General features: G+C 48.5%; 1 protein-coding gene and 1 long non-coding RNA gene across 6 annotated transcripts; both read left to right on the forward strand.

The window, feature by feature from the left end:
• The first annotated feature begins 399 nt into the window (after window positions 1-399).
• LOC114001167 (kelch-like protein 10) lies at window positions 400-1,973 on the forward strand. Its single transcript, XM_027746144.2, is given in 4 exon segments — window positions 400-713; window positions 1,239-1,716; window positions 1,810-1,832; window positions 1,834-1,973. Coding segments are annotated over 4 exon segments (750 nt in total). The 5' UTR covers window positions 400-567; the 3' UTR covers window positions 1,937-1,973.
• Window positions 1,974-13,530: 11,557 nt separating this feature from the next.
• Window positions 13,531-19,980, forward strand: LOC114001170. 5 transcript variants are annotated; one of them, XR_005566684.1, is made up of 4 exons: window positions 13,531-14,292; window positions 15,455-16,063; window positions 18,574-18,644; window positions 18,825-19,980. It is a non-coding gene; the product is annotated as an uncharacterized LOC114001170 (long non-coding RNA). The 5 variants fall into 5 exon arrangements; XR_003545461.2 differs by lacking the exon at window positions 13,531-14,292 and adding an exon at window positions 17,512-17,608 and having other exon boundaries at window positions 14,757-16,063; XR_005566685.1 differs by lacking the exon at window positions 13,531-14,292 and adding an exon at window positions 17,512-17,604 and having other exon boundaries at window positions 14,757-16,063.
• The last annotated feature ends 1,610 nt before the right edge of the window (window positions 19,981-21,590 follow it).

Consider the following 21,590-nt stretch of genomic DNA (forward strand, 5'->3'; position numbering starts at 1 on the left):
GGACGCCACCGCTGCTGCCCTGGGCAGCTGTGCCAGGGCTGGACAGCCCTTTTGGGGAAAAAACTTTCCCAATAGCCAAGCTAAACCTCCCCTGGCACACCTCGAGTGACAAATCAGGGGCAGTGTGTGTGACTTCAGCACTGACAGGAGCTGGGCTGTGCCTCAGCTTCCTCCTGGGTGAGGTGGCACAAGGCACTTCAGCAGCAGTCAGTGCCCACCTTGGGGGACTTTTACACTCTGGCAAAATAATACTGAGGATTATTTATTATTATTCATTATTCTTATGCTGGGGGATCACACAGACCATTTTACTCCAAGCAACCATTAACATTGTGCAGGCCCGGGGTTCAGCAGAACCTGGGCCGAGGGGAAGTGAAGGCGCCGGGCAACCAGGGAATGTTGGGCCTGGGTCACCCCTGTGGTTGTGATGTCATCACGGGTCACAATCCAGAGCCAGCGAGGGGGTTCAGCGCTGGATGTTTGCAGGCAACACCAGAGTGTTCCACGCGCGTCAGATAGGTCCACTCTGCCTCAGACTCCAAGGTGGGGGATAGCTCATCCTCCAACATGGAGAGGGAGACGAGCGAAAGGAATTGCAGCATCTCCAACAAGCTCCGCCTTGAAGAGAGACCCTGTGATGTGATCATAACAGTTGACGGAGTGGAATTCAAAGCTCACAAGCAAATCCTCTCCTGTTGCAGTGTCTACTTCGGGTCAGTACTGGAAACACAAGAATTTATTTACAAGGGCCTGGAGTGACAGGACAAGGGGTAATGGTGTCACACTGACAGAGGTTTATATTAGATAGTTGGAAAAAATTCCTCTCTGTGAGGGTGGTGAGGTCCTGGCACAGGTTGCCCAGAGAAGCTGTGACTGCCCCATCTCTGGAAGTGTCCAAGGCCAGGTTGGATGGGGCTTGGAGCAACCTGGTCTAGTGGAAGGAGTTCCTACCCATGGCAGGGGTTGGAATGGGATAATCCTTAAGGTCCTCTCCAGTCCAGGCCATTTTGTGATTTTATGATTCCTGTGGAAGCATGAGGGCCGTTCACCCTGGTGCTCCCTGTCCCCAGCCAGAGGCTTTCTCTCCTTTTTCAAACAACCAGCAAGTAAAACATTAATTAATAAACTATGGAACCTCCCAGCAGGGCTCCTGCCAGTGCCTAAACTGTTGCCCTGGGAGTTCGGGAAACACAGGGGACCCAAGGACAGGATTTAATGCAGCAGTGCTGTGTTTTCAGGATACTGTTTACCAACTGTGACAAGATGGTCTATCAAATCCCCGGTGTTTCAGCTGAAATGATGGGTCTCATCCTCAAGTACGCCTACACTGGGACAGTACCGATCACGGAGGACAACGTTGAGAGTTTGCTGGCTGCAGCAGACCAGTTCAACGTCACGGGCATCGTCAACCTGTGCTGCGAGTTCCTCATTTCCAGGCTCTGCTTTGAGAACTGCATTGGCACCTGGAGACTCACTAACTGTTACTACTGCCCCGACCTGCGTGCAGCCGCCTGCGCATACATCTTGCATCACTTTGAGGAGGTGTCCCAGGTGTCCGAGGAGTTCCTAGACCTCTCTGTTGAGGAGCTGGCACACATCATCGAGAAGGACGAGCTCAACGTGAGGCGAGAAGAAGCCATGCTCGAGGCTGTGCTGAGGTGGATCGCTCACGACCTGCAGAACAGGAGGCAGTACATCGCCTGCTTGCTGGACAAGGTGGGTGCAGCACAGCTTTGAAGCTGTCCCCAAAGGCTGCCGAGGGGGAAACCATCAGCATTAGTATTCTAACCTCCTCCTTGCATGTTCCAGGTTCGACTGGCACTCCTACAGTCTGAACAACGTCGAAGCTCACGAGTATGTGAAGGACAGTGCTGAGTACAAAGATCTAATCATCAGTGCCCTGTCAGAAATCTACGACCTTGTTATAGGTTATTAAAGAATAAATTTGCAGATCGAAGTAAGAGACAAATCAATAATGTTATAATGTTATATTTAGCATTTTGTTAAAAGCACAAGTTTGAGAGTTGCGTAGTAACTAACCACAAGATCTGTTGAGTTGCTGACTAACAAACCACAACGCAGAGATGAATTGTCACATTATGCCTTGTTGTTCTTAAAAGTACTTGTTCTAAGCACATTTGTAGGAATCAAAATGGAGAAAGCAGGGGGAAGGGTAGACTATGATGTCTGGATTGAAAAACCACTACCTGCAATGGAAAATTCCAGCATCACGGCCCATAGAGACTATTGACTACTGGACTATTGGCTGATGTCTCCCGGCAACAGGATTAGCCCGTGAAAAGAGGAACCAAACAGGAGTTTATATTACAATGACTATACAAATAAATACTACAATACATTATATACAATCTTAGCTATCTCTACCATGACATAAGTATTTACAATGGATCAGATCTCTTCCCCCCTCCAAATAAAAGTCCAGGAGGGAAGAAGGACAGATCCCTTCTAGTCTCTGAGCAGTTTCTCTACGGCAGCAGTCCTCTTCACATGCAGCAGCTGATAGCTGGATCTCTTTTCAATACACACAAGAGGATCTCCAAGCCCCTTGGCCCGTCGTCTCCAAACGAAGGGTCTTCAAGACACAGGGGGTCTCCTTTCACCCCTCTTGGCTCTCCTTCGACTCCAAGCAAAGGCCTCATCTGTGGACTGCCAGCAGGGACAAGGCTCGCCTCACCACAGGCATATCATGAAATGCAGGGGCATCTTCGTGAAAGTCCCTTCCTCAGGGGATTCACCCCTGAGTCAGAACATCTTGGGCAGCATTCAGTTGCAAGCCTTTGCCTCAAGAGTTCTACCAGAGCTCCTGTGCTCTGTTCCAGGCTGCCAGGCTTGTCAGCAGCAGCGGGGGAGCCAAAGTCAACTCCCCCCACATTCCTTTTCTGTCCCAATCCAGCTTCAGGACATCTTTGAGCTTCTCAGCTCCTCTCTCTCCAGTGCTGCACATCCAAAACTACTCTCCAAAATAGGAGTCCATGTCCCTCCTTTCCCGGAGGTCTCAAAGGAGTTTGGGGGCTTTGGTTCAGTTCTTACCCCCAAAACTCTGTAGCTCTGCTGCTGACTCTCCTTCTCGGCTCTCCGAGACAACTCGGTGTCTCCCTTACTCAGTTGCATGTCTCTGCTGCTTCTCCAGTTCAGTTCGTATCTGTCCTGGCTCTTAGCCAGAGTCTCTGGACGCTGCGTCTGCCGCTGCTGTCTCTGCTCACTCACAGTGGAGAAAACATCTCCCAGTTTAACTACAAACAGTCTAAGACTGTTCCAAGTCTCTGCAGTCCCCCCAGCCGGGGGTCGGGAGGGGGCCAGAGCCCTCCAAGGGGCTCCGAGCCCCTTCCTCGTGGCTCACAACATGGCTACCCTCTCCTACAACAACAAAACTACAACTCCTCTTCCGTTTGCTTGTGGTATGTTTACATTTTGCAGGAGCGCAGATTGGTTCAAAGCTCAAGTGCCACCACCCCTTGGGGGTTACCACTTTCTTAGCCTCTGGGGGAAAATCTGGTTCAAACCACTACAGCCTGTGAAAGGGGAACCAAACAGAATCTAACCCGCGAAACTGGAGCCAATGGACAGATGAGGTGACATTGGGGGGAGGTGGTTGTGAAAGGGTATAAGAAGTGCTGCCCTGTTGTTCCCTTTTGCGGACTGTGGCAGGAACAAGGGGCTTCCTCCGATCGCCCGGCTCGCCGTTTTGCTTATTTGTTCTTCAATAAATTCTTTATTTCCTTGCAACCCTAAATTTCTCGAGTCTCTTGACTATATCAACCTGAACTTGTACGACCAGAGCTCCTCAGCCGACGCCAACCCACTCACCCTGTAGGGGACGCAAAGTCCTTGTATAACAAGGAATAACTGCTCCTCGTGTGGTGCTGAGACAAAAAGAGCTTTATTTCAAATTCGGTGTGGTTTTATCCTTTTACACCATGTGACTTCTTTAGCCAATGAGGTTACCTATGTCGGCGCATGGTCCCCTGGGCTCCTCTGCCCCGGCACGTCCTCTGTGCCCTGGACACGCCTCCCACATCACCCCGCTCTTAATTATCTAAAGAAGTCACGAAAACAGTGCAAAACAACAACAGTGCAAACATTCAGAACAGTACATTGTAAACTACCAAGGTTTGCAATGACCCAGCACATCGCTTGCTTGGTTTCTTACACTTCTATGGTAAATCTTTTTAAAACTTTCTTATATTCCTAAAGGGTAGTGCAACTTGGAGAAATACCTTTATTAACTTAGGGGCCTTAGGCCAACCGCATATAAACTTACAACCTTTATTAATCTGAGGGTTTTTATAACTAGGGAATTCAACTTTATTTAAAAAACAGGATAATCTTAGCAAAACTAAATTTTCTTAAAAGCAACCTTGTGGCTGAGGTAATATTATTTTGTGAGGTGTTTTGTGTTTTAATATTTGACTAGTCAAACTACTCTTTTCATTCATTCACTCCTTTCATTCATTTTCATTCATCGGTGGCCACCTTCACTCACACACACACATACACGCACATTTTACAGGCTACTTCTTACCACATTGGTCATTTCCTAATGTAAACCTGGAACATAAACATAACTCTTTTCAAACTTCTACGTTACTCTGGTTCCTGCTGTTGTGGTCGTGTACCTAAATAGGATTTTACACACCTGGAAGAAATCTGCTTAAGTTCTTTTCTTGTAGCTACACAGGCATAGCTCCCTCCCCCTGTCACAAAATCTAGGGATCTCGTCCACTGTCCTGAAATCAAGTTCCTTACCACGACCGGTGGTTCGGGAGAGGCACAAGCCTGGGGTTTATGTTGCTTTTCATACTTACGCTTTTCAGTGCTGTCACAATTTAAAAAATTAATAACATACATGGCTTTTTACAGATGTTCTTGCAGGCTACACAGATTCTCCCCCTTTTTGTTTTTATCTAGTATGTGTTTCAATGTGTCATGTGCTTGTCTTATAGGTTAGTGTGGAATGCTTGTGACGTGAGAATTTTCCTATTTGATAGGAAGTAAAGCTGTTTTATTATTATTGTTAATCCATTTTTGGGTACCAAAGGTTGCTAAGCAACTAAATCATTGTGTTTTACACTCTTGCGTTTTGTCCAGTGGATGCTGTGGCAGTTATGTTTTGTGGATGTGTATCTATGTGCATGTACATATTTCAATATGTCCAATTCAGAGATGTGTATATCTGTTCACCAGATCTCATTTGCCATTAACTCTCTAGGGTTAATGCTTTCCTGAGATGGCATGGGTGTGATTTTCTGACAGTGTGGGCATGCCCTGATAATGTCTGAGCTTTATTAATCGTTGTTTTGAATTGTCTCTTTACAGAATGTGCATTCTGATGGAAAAATGAATGAGACAATTTTGTTTGCTTTAGAACTCTGGGTATGGTGTTAAACATTGCTGCTTTACCAGCTTCTCAGTTTCTGTCAGTTATTGGCCCTGGCATGTCAGCATGTGATTTGTGTGTATTGTATAGAAATCATACCTTCTGTGAATCACAAGAACCAAACAGAACACATTTCAAACAACAGGTGAGGGTTAACAATATCTCAAAGAAACTAACTTTCAAGACGGGGTATGAACCTTATAGTATAAAAGACATTGTTACAATATTCAAGGGTTGTTCAGAAAACTTTCCAAGGCAATATGAACAGCAGTCAGTTCCAGAACCTGCACAGAGCCTTGATTCACGGTCTGTAGTTCTCGTTCCCACTGTTCTGTGGCAGGATTTACTCAAGGCATTGCAGCATTTTGTGTTTTTCCCAGATGCATCTGTGAAGGCCCTGAGGCTTTTCACTGGTTCAGGTTTGCATCTGGTGTGGCTTTTAAAGGTAAATTACCGATTTTTGCCCACAACCTGTGCTTAGGGAGATGAATTTACATGTCACTGTCAAAACTTGCCAGGGCAGCTTGGAATCCTGCATCCTCAGCTGGCATCCTATCCAAATTGTCCTTCGTGGCTGGAAGGTAAATGATAGCTGGATCCCTTCTGTCCAGTTCCTGTAGTCGTCCTCTGCCTTTAATGACAAGCTTTGCAAACATCTCATTAACAGCCTACACAGTTTTTAGGTGGTGTGTGTGTGGCAAAAAGAGGTCACTTAGAATTTGCAGCGGGTCTTGCCGGTCTGATCCCACTGAAACAAAACTGCAATGGTTCATACCTGCTGGAAACAAGGACTAGGCAGATTTGCCGTTCAGGATTTCTCATGTTTTGTCTGGTTTGTATCACCTTGACACAAATGTCTAACACCTGGTTTGCCTCTGCAGCCAGAGACTTGTCAGACCTTAGGCTGGAGTCCCCCTTTAGCAGCTCAAACAGAGGGTGTAGGTCCCATGTGGTTATGGTTAAAACAGGCCTTAACCAGTTGACAGCCCCCTGAGGCTTCTGCAATTCGTGTAAAGTGTTTTTTACCTCGAGCTGCAGTGGCTGTGGAGAACCTTTTTGCTGCATTAGTTCCCGTCCAAGGCAAGTCCAAAGTTGTGATTGTTGGATCTTCTCTGAAACAGTCTGAAGTCCTGCATCTTGGATGGTTTCGGTTAGAGCAGTAATAACAAATGGCAGTTCATTTCTTGTGGCCGTGGTTATTAATGTGTCATCTACATAATTATGTATCATGGCTGTTGGATACCTTGTCGGGTTATTTTGCATCCCCTGAGGAAGGACAGCCCAGCAATCACTTTGCATAGGCTGTGCATTGTTCAGGGCCATGATGGGAAATGTAAACCTTGGCTCATTATCAGGGTGCAGAAGGGTGGTAAAGAAATAGTCCTTTGAATCAGTTACCACTAGTGGCCAATTTACTGGGAGCATGATGGATGAGGGCAGTCTGTTCTGCAGTGCTCCTGTAAGCTTTATGACTGCATTTCCTGCTTTTACATGTCGAAGCGTTCTCCACCTGTCACCTTTCTGGGGGGTGCAGAGTATAGGGGTATTTTGGGGGCTGGTTGATGGCACATTGTGGCTCGCCCCAAGCTGCTTCCTCTCTTGCACCTCTCTTGCACCTCTGTGGTGGCACAGAGGAGGACAGCGAGCAGTACCCTCACAAGCAGTGTGATGCTTGCGGCATATCCTTTGCCTTGCTTATGGCACCCTTGGTACAACTCAGTCCATTCCCTGCTCTTAGGGTATTCGTGAAATGCTGCTACTAAGGGTCTCCAAGGGCAATCCTGTTGAGAGTGATCAGTGTCTCCACATCTAACACAACTTTCCTTATGTCTGACTTCTTTTTGTACTCCTAGCTGGGCTTTTAAGGCCGCAGTTAAAGAGGCAGACTGGTGCTTCTCAGAGCCAACTCTTTGGTAGGGTTGAACCAGCTGAGTAATGCTGCAGCCTTCCCCTGCAGGAAGGACTTGCAAAGCTCTTTCACAGCTTGTATTCCCCTCTCCAAAAGCCAATTGCCTATACAGCATCTCTCTGGCTTCATTGTATTCAACTTGCTTGTTTAAAGCAGACTGCAGCTGGTCTCAACATCTCAAATTTGGTTCAGTACTACCTTGTAACACTTTTGTGGGGGACGGGTAATCATCTTGGTTTGTAGTGAGAATGTTTTTCATAGCTTTTCTGGCTTGCCTGGCCACTACGCCACATATCTCTCTATGGTATTTATATTGTGTATCTGTTGAACTATAATTTGCATCCCCGGTCAACTGATGTGCTGTCACGCTTGCTTGGGTGTTAGCTGCTGTGTGTTTGGCACAACTTTCCCGAAAGCCAGATAGCCAGACTGTATATTGGGTGTCATTAAGAACTAATTCATTAGCTCCTTCCAGTCATGTGGGGTGAAAAAATAGATGGAACTCAATGTCTCCAAATACTTGAAAGTACTGGTTAAGGCCATACCAGATTCTCTCACCGAAGGCCTCAGTTTCTCTGTAGCCCCATACAGGGGCTGAAGCTGAGGGGACTGGCTTTGAATTTGTTTGGGCACGCCTGAATATTATTCAAGCTTCCCACTTGAAGTGCCTCGCCCAGACATTGCTCCCCCCTGTTAACTGACTTCCCCCCATTCGCCTCTACGTTCCCTCCCGGTGGAACCATCCCTGGTTCCTTCTCCCCATCCCCCCACTCCTCCCCCTCTGTGGCTCCAGTGAACCCGGTTCCCTGGGGGGGTGGTGGGCGGTTGGCAGGGGGTGGGGTTACTTTCCCCTTGGTGTCTGTGGGTGGGGCGGGGCTGTGCCGGGGCCAGAGAGAAGGATCGGTGTCCAGTCTGTGTGGTGGGGAAGATGGTGGCACCCATGCCTGGGTGCGTGGTCGGCGATCATTCGCGCTATGGGGTGGCAAATAAACTGGGTTAACCCCCCCATCGCCATTACGGGCCCCCCGCGGTGGTGCCATGGGCTGGGATCTCGCATCACAAGCCCCGTCCCTTCCCGCCGACCTGCATCCCTTGGGCTCCCGGTTCCTGACCCAGTACTTAAATCAGGAACTGCTCCTCTCCCTCCCCCCTGTATGTCCCTTGAGTTTCTGTTCCTACGTTGCAAGTTTGGTAATTGCTTGTGTGCGTGTCTTGGTTCAGAATATGGTAAGATTTTAGCAGTAAAGTTAATGTTTCAATGTCTCTGTGAGGTTTCTATGGAAACGAAGCATCTTATGTTCCCTTAGCTCCAGGCAGGTGCCGGTGCACATGGCTGGGAGTTCCTTTGTGTAGCAGTTTCAGTTCCGACTTGGTTGTTCGCCTGCCGGCTTTTTTTTTCTTCTGGCGTGTCTGCGAGGTTCGGGGTTGCTCCGGCTGCGGCGGGGGGGGCGCGGGGCTGCTCCAACAGCGTGGGTGCTGTGGCTGGGGTGGGGGTCGGCTCCTTTCCGTGTGAGATGTGCCGCTGTGTTCAGCTTGACTCACCACTCCGGTGTAAGTCGGAATCAGGGCCGCCCTCTCCGGCCGCTTCGATCTGTCGGCTTTTTCTTTCTTCTTTCTTCCTCTCGTTCCTGTGCACTTCTCCTAATATTTGGGAGCTCCTAAACTAACTTTCCGTTTCTCAGACGCCACTGAGACAACGGGTTATAGACGTCTTGGTTTTTTGTGGTGAAAGATTCCCAAGTCAAAATAATAGACTCGATAACTGGAATCTACCACGAGTTTCCTGGTTCAGGATAATCTAAACTGACTTAATATAAGTTAAAAGAGTCCCAAGTTCGGGTGCACCATGTGTAGGAGACGCAAATGTCCTTATATAATAAGGAAAAACACCTTCTCGTGTGATGGTGAACAACGAGAGTTTATTTCAAATTCGGCGTGGTTTTATCCTTTAACACCATGTGACTTCTTTAACCAAAGAGGTTACCTGTGTCGGCGCATGCTCCCTTGGGCTTCTCTGCCCCGGCACGTACCCTGTGCCCTGGACACGCCTCCCACACACTGGTTCCCCCCAGTGTGTCCCAGTATCCCCCAGTAATCCCCCAGTGCCCTGCAAAGCCCCCCAACTGTCCCCAAGGTGTCCCCAGATGCCCTTGGCCTTTCTGTGAGCGTGGGGGGGGATGTTTCTGGGGTCAGAGGGTCCAGGGGGGGCTTCTGGGGTGAGATGGAGGGTTGGGGACATCAGGGATGGGGTTTGGGGCCAGTGAGGAGGGGCTTGGGGCCAGTGGAATTGGGGGTGTCAAGGGGGGAATAATGGCAATGGGGAGGCCCTGGGGACACTGGAGACACCAGGGTTGTCTTGGAGTGTCAAGAGGGGAATTAGGGACACCAAGAGGGTCTTGGGGACACCAGGGGGGTTTCAGGATTCACCTGTTCGTGGTGCAGCCCCTCCTCTCCCCCCCCAGGCCCCATTAACCCACCCAAATGTCCCCTAACCCCCATTTTCCCTTTAATCCCCTCCCCACACAGATCCCTTTGACCCCCCAGAGCCCCCAAGACCTCTTTTAACTTCCCTAAATGCACCCAAAGCCCCCCTAACCCCCCTTAAATCCCCATCCCACCCCTGCAGATTCCCCCAAATCTCCCGCAGCCCCCCCCCAAATCCCTTCCAACCCCCCCAAGAGGGATCGCCCAGCACCCTGGGACAAGAGCACAGTGGGCTGTACTGGGGGCACTGGGCTGTACTGGGAGGGCACTGAGGGGGCTCATGTGCCCCATGACAACGTGGCCCAGCTCCAGGAGAGATCTGGGGAGCAGTGAGGAACTACTGGTCTGTCCTGGTCTGTCCTGGTCTGTCCTGGTTTGTACCCCCAATCCCCAAAGCCCCTCCCCAGCTCCCCCAGGACCCTCCCGCACCCCAAAGCCCCCCAAGTCTCCCCAGGCCCCTGACTTGGTCCTGCTGCCCCTTGAGCATCTGCAGCTGCTGCAGAACCAGGCATTTCATCAGCAAATGTGCAGCTGACACCAAGCTGGGGGTGTGTTGATGTGCTGGAAGGCAGGAGGGCTCTGCAGAGGGACCTGGCCCAGCTGGATCCATGGGCTGATTGCAAGGGGATGAGGGTCAAGCAGGCCAAGGGCCGGGTCCTGCCCTTTGGCCACAGGAAGCCCCGTCAGCCCCCCGGGCTGGGGCCAGAGTGTCTGGAGAGCAGGCAGGCAGAAAGGGAGCTGGGAGTGGGGATGGACAGGAAGCTGAAGAGGAGGCAGAGTGTGGCCAGGTGGCCAAGAGGGCCAATGGATGGTGGCCAGGCTGAGGAAGAGTGTGGCAGCAGGAGCAGGGAAGGGATTGTTGGGCTGGAGTGAGCGCTGGTGAGGCCACCCCTGGAGTGCTGTGTCCAGCGCTGGGCCCCTGAGTTGAGGAAGGCCCTGGAGGGGCTGGAGCAGGAGCAGAGAAGAGCAGCGAGGCTGGGGAAGGGAGTGGAGCACAAGTGGTGTGAGGAGGCACTGGAGCTGAGGCCCTGCAGCCCGTGGGGCAGAGCAGGGTGGGGCAGCTGTGCCCCTGCAGCCCCTGGGGGAGCATCGGGGTGCAGAGACCCCCCTGCAGCCTGTGGGTGACAGTCGGGGTGCAGAGACCCCCCTGCAGCCCATGGAGGCTCCCACGCTGGAGCAGGGGGATGCAGGAAGGGGGCTGTGACCCCGTGGCAGGCCCAGGATGGAGCAGGGTCCTGGCAGGGACCTGCAGCCCGTGGAGAGGGAAGCCCAGGCTGGAGCAGGTTTTTCCCAGGTAGGACTCATGGCCCCTGTGGGGGACCCACACCGGTACAGCTCATCCGTGAGGGACTGACCCCATGGAGGAGTGACCCACGGGACAGCAGGTTGGGAAGAGCTGCTGCCCGAGGGATGGACTCACATCGGAGAGGTCCATCAAGGACTGTCTCCCGTGGGAGGGACCCCACGGGAGCAGGGGAAGGACTCCAACTCCTCTCCCTGAGCAGCGGCAGAAACAACAACTGACCGTGACCCCCATTCCCATCCCCTCCCATCTCCCTGCTGGGGGGGAGGAGAGAGAACATGGAAGGAAAGGGGGGGGAAGGTGTTTTTAAGACTGTTTTATTTCTCACTCTTTGGCTCTTATCCTGTTAGTAATAAATATAAGTACTATCCCCACCTGGAGTCTTGTTTTGCTCATGAAGGTGATCAGTCACTGACCTCTCCCAGCTCTTATTTCTACTCAGGAATTCTTAGCTGGTTTTTTTCTCTGTCCTCTGTCCAGTTGCAGAGGGAGAGTGAGAGAGTGGCTTTAGTGGGTACCTGGTATCTGGCCAGGGTCAACCCACTACAAGAATATAAAAAGAAGTAATTTTTTTGGCCATGTTCTGATGCAGTTAAGGAGCTGGAAAACCAAGACTGGTGCAGGGAGGTCCAAAGCATGGCTTTGGGTCTGGATGATGGAGACCTCACATTTAGAGGGAGATAGACTCTGCCGTTGCTTTCCTAGACTTTGTCCCACCTTAATGGTGTTTTTCCACCCACAGCAGCATTGCTGGGAGATGTTGCAGTGACACATCCCCCCTTCTCTGCCAGGGCAGCATCGTGGCCCTTCCCACCCCACCATGGATTTTCCATTCCTGTGGCAGGGACTTGTCCCCACCTGATATCCGAATGGGAAATGCAACTCCTGGGGGTGGCTTTCATGGTTCCACCACAGGCTGGCACAGATTCTGATCCAGCTTTGAGAAATTGTGTGGTCTACGTGTTCTGGATAAAGCTGTCCCACCTTTGCACGTTATGACCCAAGAGAGTTTCGGTGGCCAGTTTGTGTATCAAAAGCACTCAGTACTAAAATGTACCAAGTTGCACCTGTGGACAAATCTGCACGAGCTCAATGCCCTGCGTACCCACACAGGCTTTTCTGTCTCGAATCCTGCTCATTGCGTGCCTGAGACTGGATTTATTTCAGCAGCTAAATGGTTCACTGGAGGACTAATTGGCTCTGAGAGCTCCAGTCCTTTGTGACAGATTATTAACCCTTCCCCCGTCATTATAAAAACATGAACTGTAGAGAAACCAAATACCACAGGGCCCCTGCGCCGAGCCCGTCAGTGCTCCCGGCTCGGTGTTCAGCACAGAAAGTCCCTTTTATATTTGGGAAGCGGAGGGAGAAAATTCTGGAAGCGCGAGAACGCGGCGATAGCTGGGATGAACTGGGAGCCCTTAGGAAAGGACTGGGAGGTACTGGGATAAACTGGGAGCCCCGAGGAAGGAACCGGGGCTCTCCCGTCATTTGCGTAGCGCTGAGGGCAGGGCGCTTACGCCACTTGCGTAGACTAACGCAGTTTACGTAGCGCCCCTCTCTTGCCGTTACCGGCGCCCCCTTACGCCGTTTGCGTAGGGCTGTGGGCAATGGCAGCGCCCCTTACGCCGTTTGCGTAGGGCTGTGGGCAGCGGCGTTAGGAGGGGACTGGGATGGACTGGGAGCCCTTAGGGAGGGACTGGGACAAAGTGGGAGCCCTTTGGAGAGGACTGGGATGAAGTGGGAAAGGTCCGCGAGCCCTTAGGAAGCCACCGTGGCCCTCCCGCCACTTGCGTAGTGCTGAGGGCAGGGTCCTTGCGCCTTTTGCGTATCTTTACGCAACTGACGTAGCTCCCCCATTGCCATTACCTGCGCCCTCCTTACGCTGTTTGCGTAGCGCCGCAGGATTGCTGGCCCCCTTACGCAATTTGCGTAGCGCCGCTCCATTGCCGGGGGTGTCCAAAAGCTCCTCCAAAAGTCAGTTTATGGCTTTGCAGAGGGCTCTCGGGAGTCACCGAGGGGCTGAATGTAAAGAGAGAAAAATTAAATCTTTAGGGGGAAAAAAACATATAACAATTGCATGTCTGTGTTCCCGAGGAGCCGTGGGTGTTTTTAGGCAGCTGCCTGCAGAGGCCATCGCCGTTTCGTGAGGCGGCATTAATGCAGCGGGAGGAGACTTGTTCTGCTGTTCACAGAAATTCGGATTTTAAGGTTTTCCTCCTTGGTCTGAAGCTTCTTCATTCTTCCTTCGCTCTCTTTCAGAGCAAAGGTTTTAATTTTTAAACTTAAGAGGAAAAAAGTATTAACAACAAGTGAGGAAAACTAGGGGGGAAAGGGAAAAGTTCTTCTGAAAGGATTACAATGTGCAAGCAAAATCAGTTCTCTCTCCAGGAGCCAAAAAATATTAGAGGTGTAAATTGGCTCCAAAATGCCCCCAGGGGCATAGGGAGGATAATCAGGATGACAGCGTGGCTGAGCACTCAGCATCCGGGGCATGGCCCAGGTGTGCAGGGAAAATGCAGCTCATCAGGCATGTGTTAAACAGAGAATTTGTTTCTGGTATAAAAAGATGCCTGACTGGTCTGTGCACACACCAAACCAGCCCTTTGTGACTTGCACAGGTTGACTTGACTTCCAGGTTTTGAGACTAAAAGACCAGCCTATTGCTAGTGCTGCAGAACTGTTTGTTTGATGCAAGGAGAAAACAGGGATTGTGGCAGGAGCGAGGTCAGGCAGATCCCCTTCGGTGCAAAACTCCTGGAGCGAGCTGCAGCATTTCTGTTAAGGGCCTTCTGTGTTGGAGTTGACTTCTGCCACTCCGGGACCTTTCACTTGCAAAGTACATTATGGGGCTCCTTTGTTTAACAAGTCTCTGGGAGCTGCGAGAGAGAGAATTAATGCTGGCATTTGGAAAGACAAGTGATAGTGCTGCATTGGATTTGGGTTTCATGTCATTATTTTCTGGTTCCGGAGTCAGAAAAAGCTGCTCATTTACTTTTCATGCAGCTGTACTGTTTTTTCCTGACTTCTTGAGGAGGCAGAGCTGATGAAATCGTGCTGTAGGAGACAGTTTCTCAGTTAAATGCATTTTATTTTGACCTATTTCCTTCCACTTGAGTCTAACATTTGGTCTCTTCATAGCCAATATTCTGTTTTATGGAAAGGCTTTAAAGTTTTCCTGAAGGAGATGAGTAAAAGGTGAAGTACCCAAGACAACCTAAATTTATATTATTCCTTTTGCCATTATTATTAAAAATAGGAAAGAAGAAGTAGTGTTGGGGAAAACACAGGGAATGCTGATGCAATTATACCTACATGTGCAAAGCTACGTGCTTGCTTTTACTCTTGAAATTTAGACCTCTGCTTTCCTTCTACAGACTGGGACAGTTCATTTCAGTTGCATTTTGCAACTACTGACATACATGTTCATTCCTAAATTCACTTCATATGCTTCCAAATCCTTAGGACAACATTCAGTTTAGGCACACCAAGAAAAACCTGGAGTGATTCCACCCACCTAAATGTAATTACTCAGTGCTGAATTAAAGGCACAGGTGTGTAACTTAAGACCCATGTGTTTGGAGTAACAAGGAGAGATCAAAATCTCAGCTTTTGTCATTAAATTCAATGTTTCCAGACCTTAATCCAAGACACACTTGTAGAGAGAGGTGATAGCTTCTTTTTAGAGGCATTACTATTATTAAACAGTGTTTTCTTGGACTGCTCACATTTTCTCCCAGCTCACCGTCTAACACTAATCTGTGACTAAATATTAAAAAAAAAGTGAGCTGTGAATGGTTTTAAGCTGAGACAAGATTCTCACTGTTAATGGCTTGGTCAGAGAGAGAGAGTATTTGTTTCAGCATGTAAATCTCTTTCCTGCAACGCTTAAAGCTGCTGATTCTGGAGTTTAGGAGGCCAGCGTGTCCAGAGCTGCTCTAGTCCCTGGGCTGATGAGCTCTCCCAGCTGGGTAAAGCTCTGTCAGGAGCCAGTTTGTAGTGAATTGACTGCAGGCAGAAAATATAAAAGCTCATAGGAAACATGAGCCTGACTCAGGAGCTATTTCTGTTCAGGTGACATTCTAATCCAAGCGTGTGGTGAATCACTACAGCAAAAATTGATTGGACCCCATATCAAACGAGTATTGATAAATATGAAGAAGTTTGTTTTGAGTTAGTAATATAAGGGGTCTTTTATATATATGGTGCATTACAACGGGGGGATTCAGGGCTTTGTCAGACTGTCTATAAAAATTAAAAAAATACATGTTTGTAAGATTTTAGAAGAAAAGGTACAGTTTCTCTTCCCTGCACGTGGCAATTTGCTGAATAATGCATCATTTTGTCAACTCTTATATAGCAATCGAGAAATGCCCTACAGTGCTCCCTGCACACAGGAGACAAGAATGCAGATCGTTATGGAAACAGGCTTGAAACTTGCTTGAAATAAAAATCTCCGTTCTATACTTGTGGCTTTGAAGGCCTGGGCTGTTTTTCTTTTCCTTCTGGAGTAGCTGCGATTCATCTCGTTCGAGTGGAGTGAATTCATCCCGTTTCCGAGGCCAACGGGAGGAGCGAGCGGGCGGCCATGTTGTGCGGGGGGCGGGGAGGAAGGAGCCGAGATGGCGGCGGCTCCCTCACACACACGGCACAGGATGGCCGGGGAGCAGCGGCAGCTCCCGCACGGCTCCCGGGCGCGCTCCCCGCCGCTCGCTCGGGGGACACCCGGCCGGATCCCCGGGTGCAGCGCTGGAGGGCCGAGTCGGGCCCGGCACCCTGGGGGCGAGCGGGGCTGCCGAGAGCGGCTGGGACGGGCGGGCAGCAATGGCGCCGGGACTGCGAGCGCTGCCCGCGCCGCTCCCTCGCCGGGCGGGCGCGGGGCCGCCCTTGGCCGCGGGAAGGGCGAGCATCGGAGCAGCGCCCCGTCCTCGGGGCCCCCGGTGCCGGCCAGCGGGCTGCTCTTCGCCAGGTGAGTGCCGCGCTCCTCCTAGTCCTTTGTCCTGGGGAGGGAAAACAAAACGTCCTCGGAGCCGGGAGGGGAAGGGGGCGCTGCCTCTGCCGGCCCCCCCTGCCACCCCTCGCCGCTCGCTGAGGGGACCCGCGGGAACTGTCGGGGACCCCCGGCCGTGTCCTGCCCGTGGGGGGTGAGGGGGAGCGGCGGGACCGGGGGAGCCCCGGTGCCCCTCGGCGGCTGCGGCGCTGCCGTCCCGGCCCTGCAGCACCCGCGGGGGCCGCCCGGCCCGGCCCCGATGCAGCACCGAGGGGGCAGCGGCGGGTTTTGGGTCCCCGGTGCGGCCCCGGGCACAGGGGGGGCACTCTGGGAAGCAAAGGTAGTTACTTAAATATGAGTTACAGGATAAGGAAACGGATGAGTTTGTGTGTTACGTGGAAAGCTTTTAAAAACGTTTCTGGGGTGTCAGGTTTGTTTTTAGTGTTCAGTTTATGCGTTTTTCAGAGACCTCACAGTCATTTCTCTTTCTGGAGCATTTTTTATCTTCTTTTCGGTACCTAATAATTTTAGAAGTTGTAGAAGACCTTTTGCAAGACTTTCTAAAAATGCAAGTTTAAATGGAATGCCTGACGTTTGTTATGTGTTAGCTGGCATTCAGCAATTACCAATGTAACGGCAAAACTGTAATTTGGAATGTATGAAAAGTCTCAAGTTTCTATAAGTTTCGAATAATAGTTTATTATCTGGTAAAAGCAGCAGCCGGCTGGGTGACAGAAATGGGACCAGTTTCCCAAATCTGCACCCCCCTACTACAGGGTACATTTAGTATTTATCTTAGCTACTTCATGCATATTAATTATCTCATAGACATATACATTCTACAGGTTTTTGCTAAGTATTTAATAGATGGGTTTTCTTACAGCTAAAGCTAAAGGGTTATCTCTACAACCAGTCATAATTCATGCATTCTTGGACGAACAGGCGCCTAAAGATTTAAAGTTCTACTATATTTTATTCTTAGGATAGTAAGGAGGTTTTAGGCCTCTTGACCTTGTGAGGGTCTGTTTTATTTCTTTATGGGGGTGTAATTAAGTTTTACAATCTGTTTGTTTTATTTTGATGTAACCACCCATTTGTTTCACGAATCACGGTTATTTATATATCACAAAAAGTCACTGTGATAGAGGAAGAGGTAAATATTAAGAGCTTTAGTTTTAGTTGGAGGCTGTGTTTAGCCATATTTGTTGGATTTCTATGGTGTACACTTGAGCAAGGTTATAAAACTCCGTGCAGGTTTTAAACATTGCAGTTGGAGGTAAATCTGGATTATTCAATACTTCCTCTGCAAATGTGAATCTGTCATTACAACAATATAAGTTTGCCCTTTTTTGGAAATAGAAATACAGGTTTTAGCAACTGCTGGACTTCTCCACCTTTATGCACAATGTTCCGTGTCTTTATTTTAGATTTGGATTATGGTGGTTTTCTAACCCAGCCACAGTTCTGCAGTATAGAACAGGTTCTGGCATACACACTGTGCCCTAAAGGAAGTTCTGGCTGTAGGTGGGTGTCTGCTGGATTTCTCTTTTCTTAAAGATGTTACGGGATTTTTTTTTTCGATAACTTCGAGTGGTTTCTTTTAACAACTGAAAATAAAATAACAAGTAATTGTCTCAAAAAATTAATTCCTCTTAATTCGTAGTGTGTTTTGTTTAACAGTTCTGCTTTTTTATATTCAAGGTGTAGGAATTGTAATTTATATTTGGATACCTTTTAATTTAGCAAGGAATGTTTTTTAAAATTGTGTTTTTACCCACTGATTCCAGTCTTCTTCTTAAGTATGAAGTAGTGGGGATGATAAATATAACTGCTGTAAAATAAAATACCATTTTTGCCTTCACAAAAGGCAAGAAAAGTTGGCTGGAGGTAGTGCAAATATAGTGTTCCTTTTGTTAAAGACCCTGGTTTGGGATCTGACGAAAGGTTAAAGAAGCTGAAAGCTTTAAAACTGTTTTCTAAAGGGCAAAAAGATGCATTTTTTAGGAAGGTCAAGCAAGGTAGGACTTACAATTCAGAGAAACTGATGACAGAAGCCATTTTGAAATAACTTTGCTGTCCCTAAAGGTTTTATTTAATTTTGCATAGCCTGGTTCTAAAGACTTTAATGTGAAAAAAAAAGCACAAGGGGTGAGGGGTATTGGGTGATAAGTTACTCAATAAAAAAGGTTAAGTTTGCATTTGATCTCTAAGTCTTTGAAAATTAAAGTAATGGAAGACAGAAGAGCAGATTGCAGTTAGTCACGAGAAGCACAGGTCGTGTGTGTTGTGTGTCAGTCACTGTCATCTCCAGTGTTTTATTTCAGCCAAGAATGTCCTTTTATTTTTAGAATTGTAAAGATACAGTTACTGCTCTCATAAGTTTTCTTGACTTAATAATTACCTAAAGATCAATACATTTCAGGCATGTGACTTGTTCTGCTTTTCTAAAGCAAAATGTTGAAAATTTCCATCCTTTTTTTTTTTTCCAGGTAGAATGCCATGAACAATTCCTTATTGTCTGAGTGGCTTCAGAGGAAACGTTCATGAGTTATTTTCTCAGGTAGGAGTGGCTGTAACTTGTGGTAGTATGTTCATTTCCTTGTTATTTTTTTATCTTGAAATTTGCCTTTTTGCTACTGTGCAGATGGTAAGAAAAGAAATCTGATTTTTTATGTGGAGGGGATACATTTTGTAAAGTATCTGGACTTTTAGAAAGCTTTTTTATTTTTTTTTTTTGCAGATGCAGGTAGACTGTCTTCAAATACTGTCATGTTTCTGTGCTCCTTCTGTCTAAATTTGAGTTTCCCCAGCCTGCCTGGTTAGGTGTTCCTCAACCAGACGACAGGAGGAGACGGCAGAGAGAGACCGGGCTCACGCAGGGCTGAGCAGCGAGTCAGGGGCTCTGCGCCTCAGGGCTCTGGCCTGTGCTGCAAACTCCTCTCACTTCTGCCTTGGAACCAGTGGAGGAGCACCTGGAGCACACCTGGGTGTTCCAAGGACAGAGACTCCCTGACTCACCATGGCAGACAGGCAGGAGGAGGCGCGGAAGGGAGGGAGCCAGGTGAGAGCAAAGTGTCCCTCCCGCAGCCTGGCAGAGGGGCTGTCAGGGTGGGCAGCACAGGTGCCATGCCCGGGGCCACTGTCTCTCTCCCTCCAGCATGCCTGCTGTGTCAGTAATCAGAGCCTGACCCGGACATCTTGGGCGGAAAAACTCCAGATAAATGGTTTCTGTGCCCACCAGTTCTGCCCTCCCAACAGCGAAACCAGTCCCGCCAGCCAACGGGACTGGTCAATGCAACAGGAGCCACTGGGAGGGACTGGGAGGGACTGGGTGTCATTATCTAGTTAACTAAACCAAGTCCCTTCACTATGAACCTTAGACAAGGTAAAAGGGAGGTAACTTGGTTTATGTCTTTACAGGGGCCCAATTAAGTTTTACGATTTCTTTTTCTTTTCTCTCTCCGGGTTGTGTTGACCTCAGGCTGTTTTCTTTTTATGGACCTCAAATCGTTCTCCCTTTTACCTTGTCTAAAATTTATAGTGAAGGGACTTGGTTAAGTTAACTAGATAATAACACCTTTCTTAAAAGTTGATAACTGTGCAGATAACAAGCACCCATCTGCTCAGTGTCTGACCTGACAATGTGTAATGTTTTTGCTGTTGTGTAATAAATGTATATATTTATATAGAGAATAAATATAGAACAAGTGTCTCCTTTGGGGGTTGGTCAAACCCCTCCCTGATCACCCAGCGCTGAATTTGGTTTTCTCAGGTAATAAATTCTGGTTGGAAACCACTCGACTCTGGGTTTCTGTTCCTTACAAGTGTGGATCTGAAATATTATATCAATAATTTACTTATCTCAATATACTTTTATAGAAATTATTTATTTATTTATTTATTTATTTATTTACACGTATTATACAGTTGTATATATATTATTGAGATAAATTGTATATCAATATATTATATATAAATATATAAAGACATATTTATATATTAATTTCTAGACATTATTTATGTATTTAAATGTTTATTTATTTTATATATGTTTTATATACATTTTATATATTTACATATATTATTGATATATATTATATATCAATATATTTATATATTGATATATAAAACATATATTTATATATAAATGTATATATTGTTTATGTATTTGAATATTTATTTATTTTATATATATTTTATATATTTATATATTATTGATATATATTATATATCAATACATTATATATAAATATATAATTAATATATATATTATTGATATATAATATATCAATATATTATATATAAATATATAAAAACATATACTAATATATATAAATATTAATAACCGGGACTGGGGAGAACTGGGAAGCTTTACTGGGATCACTGGGAGCAGCCGGGCGGAGGCAGAGTGACAGCAGGGACAGGGGGGGGACACGACCCCCCAAAATCCTCACGGGGATGGGGGGGGTCCAGGCTGGGCCCGAGGCTCTGGGGAGGGGCTGCGGCCGCCGGCGGCTCAGGAGCTCTGTGGGGAGAGAAAAGGGGGGGACACCAGGGTGGGGGGGCGGGGGGACACCGGGATACACTGAGACCCCAACTGGATCCAGCGGGATCATATGTACTGGGATCATACTGGGATCAGACTAGGATCATACTGGCAGCAAGTGGTTCTACGCTTGGGGCAACTGGGAGCTACTGAGATCCCACTGGGAGCAATTGGGAGCAACTGGGACCATGCTGGGCACAACTGGGATCCTATTGGGAGCAACTGGGCCCACAGTGAAGGCGGCTGGGGTCATACTGGGACTGACTGGGAGCGTTCTGAGGGCAGCTGGGACCATGTTGGCGCAACTGGGGTATACTGGGAACAAGCAGGATCACGCTGGAGGTGACTGGGATCATACTGGGAGCGACTAGGACCCCACTGGGGGTGACTGGGAGTGGCTGTGAGCAACTGGGATCATGCTGGAAGCTACTGGGAGCAACTGGGAGTGAGTGGAACCACACTGGGGGCAAGTGGGATATACTGGGAGAGACCAAGAGTGACTGGGATCATACTGGGACTGACTGGGAGCAGGCTGAGGTCAACTGGGATATACTGGGAGAGACTGGCCGTGACAGGGATCCTACTGGGAGGGACTGGAACTACAGTGGGGTGACTGGGAGCAAGTGGGACCCTGCTGGGGGCAAATGGCTTTATCCTGGCAGTGCCAGGGAATGTCTGGGTTCATCCTGGGTGTGACTGACACCACACAGGGTGTCCCTGGGATCATACTGGAGTCATACTGGGAGAGACTGGGAGGGACTGGAACTGCAATGGGGTGACTGGGAGTAACTGGGACCATGCAGGGGGGAACTTGGATCCTACTAGGAGAGACTGGGATCATACTGGGACTGACTGGGAGAATGCTGGAGGCAACTGGGATATCCAGGGAGTGGCTGGGAGTGACTGAGATCATTCTGGGAGTGACTGGAACCATAGTAGGGGTGAAGGGGAGCAACTGGA

Source organism: Pipra filicauda, unplaced genomic scaffold, assembly GCF_003945595.2.
Source record: "Pipra filicauda isolate LSUMZ 115617 unplaced genomic scaffold, ASM394559v2 scaffold789_size180692_pilon, whole genome shotgun sequence".
NCBI classification, from domain to species: Eukaryota; Metazoa; Chordata; class Aves; order Passeriformes; family Pipridae; genus Pipra; species Pipra filicauda.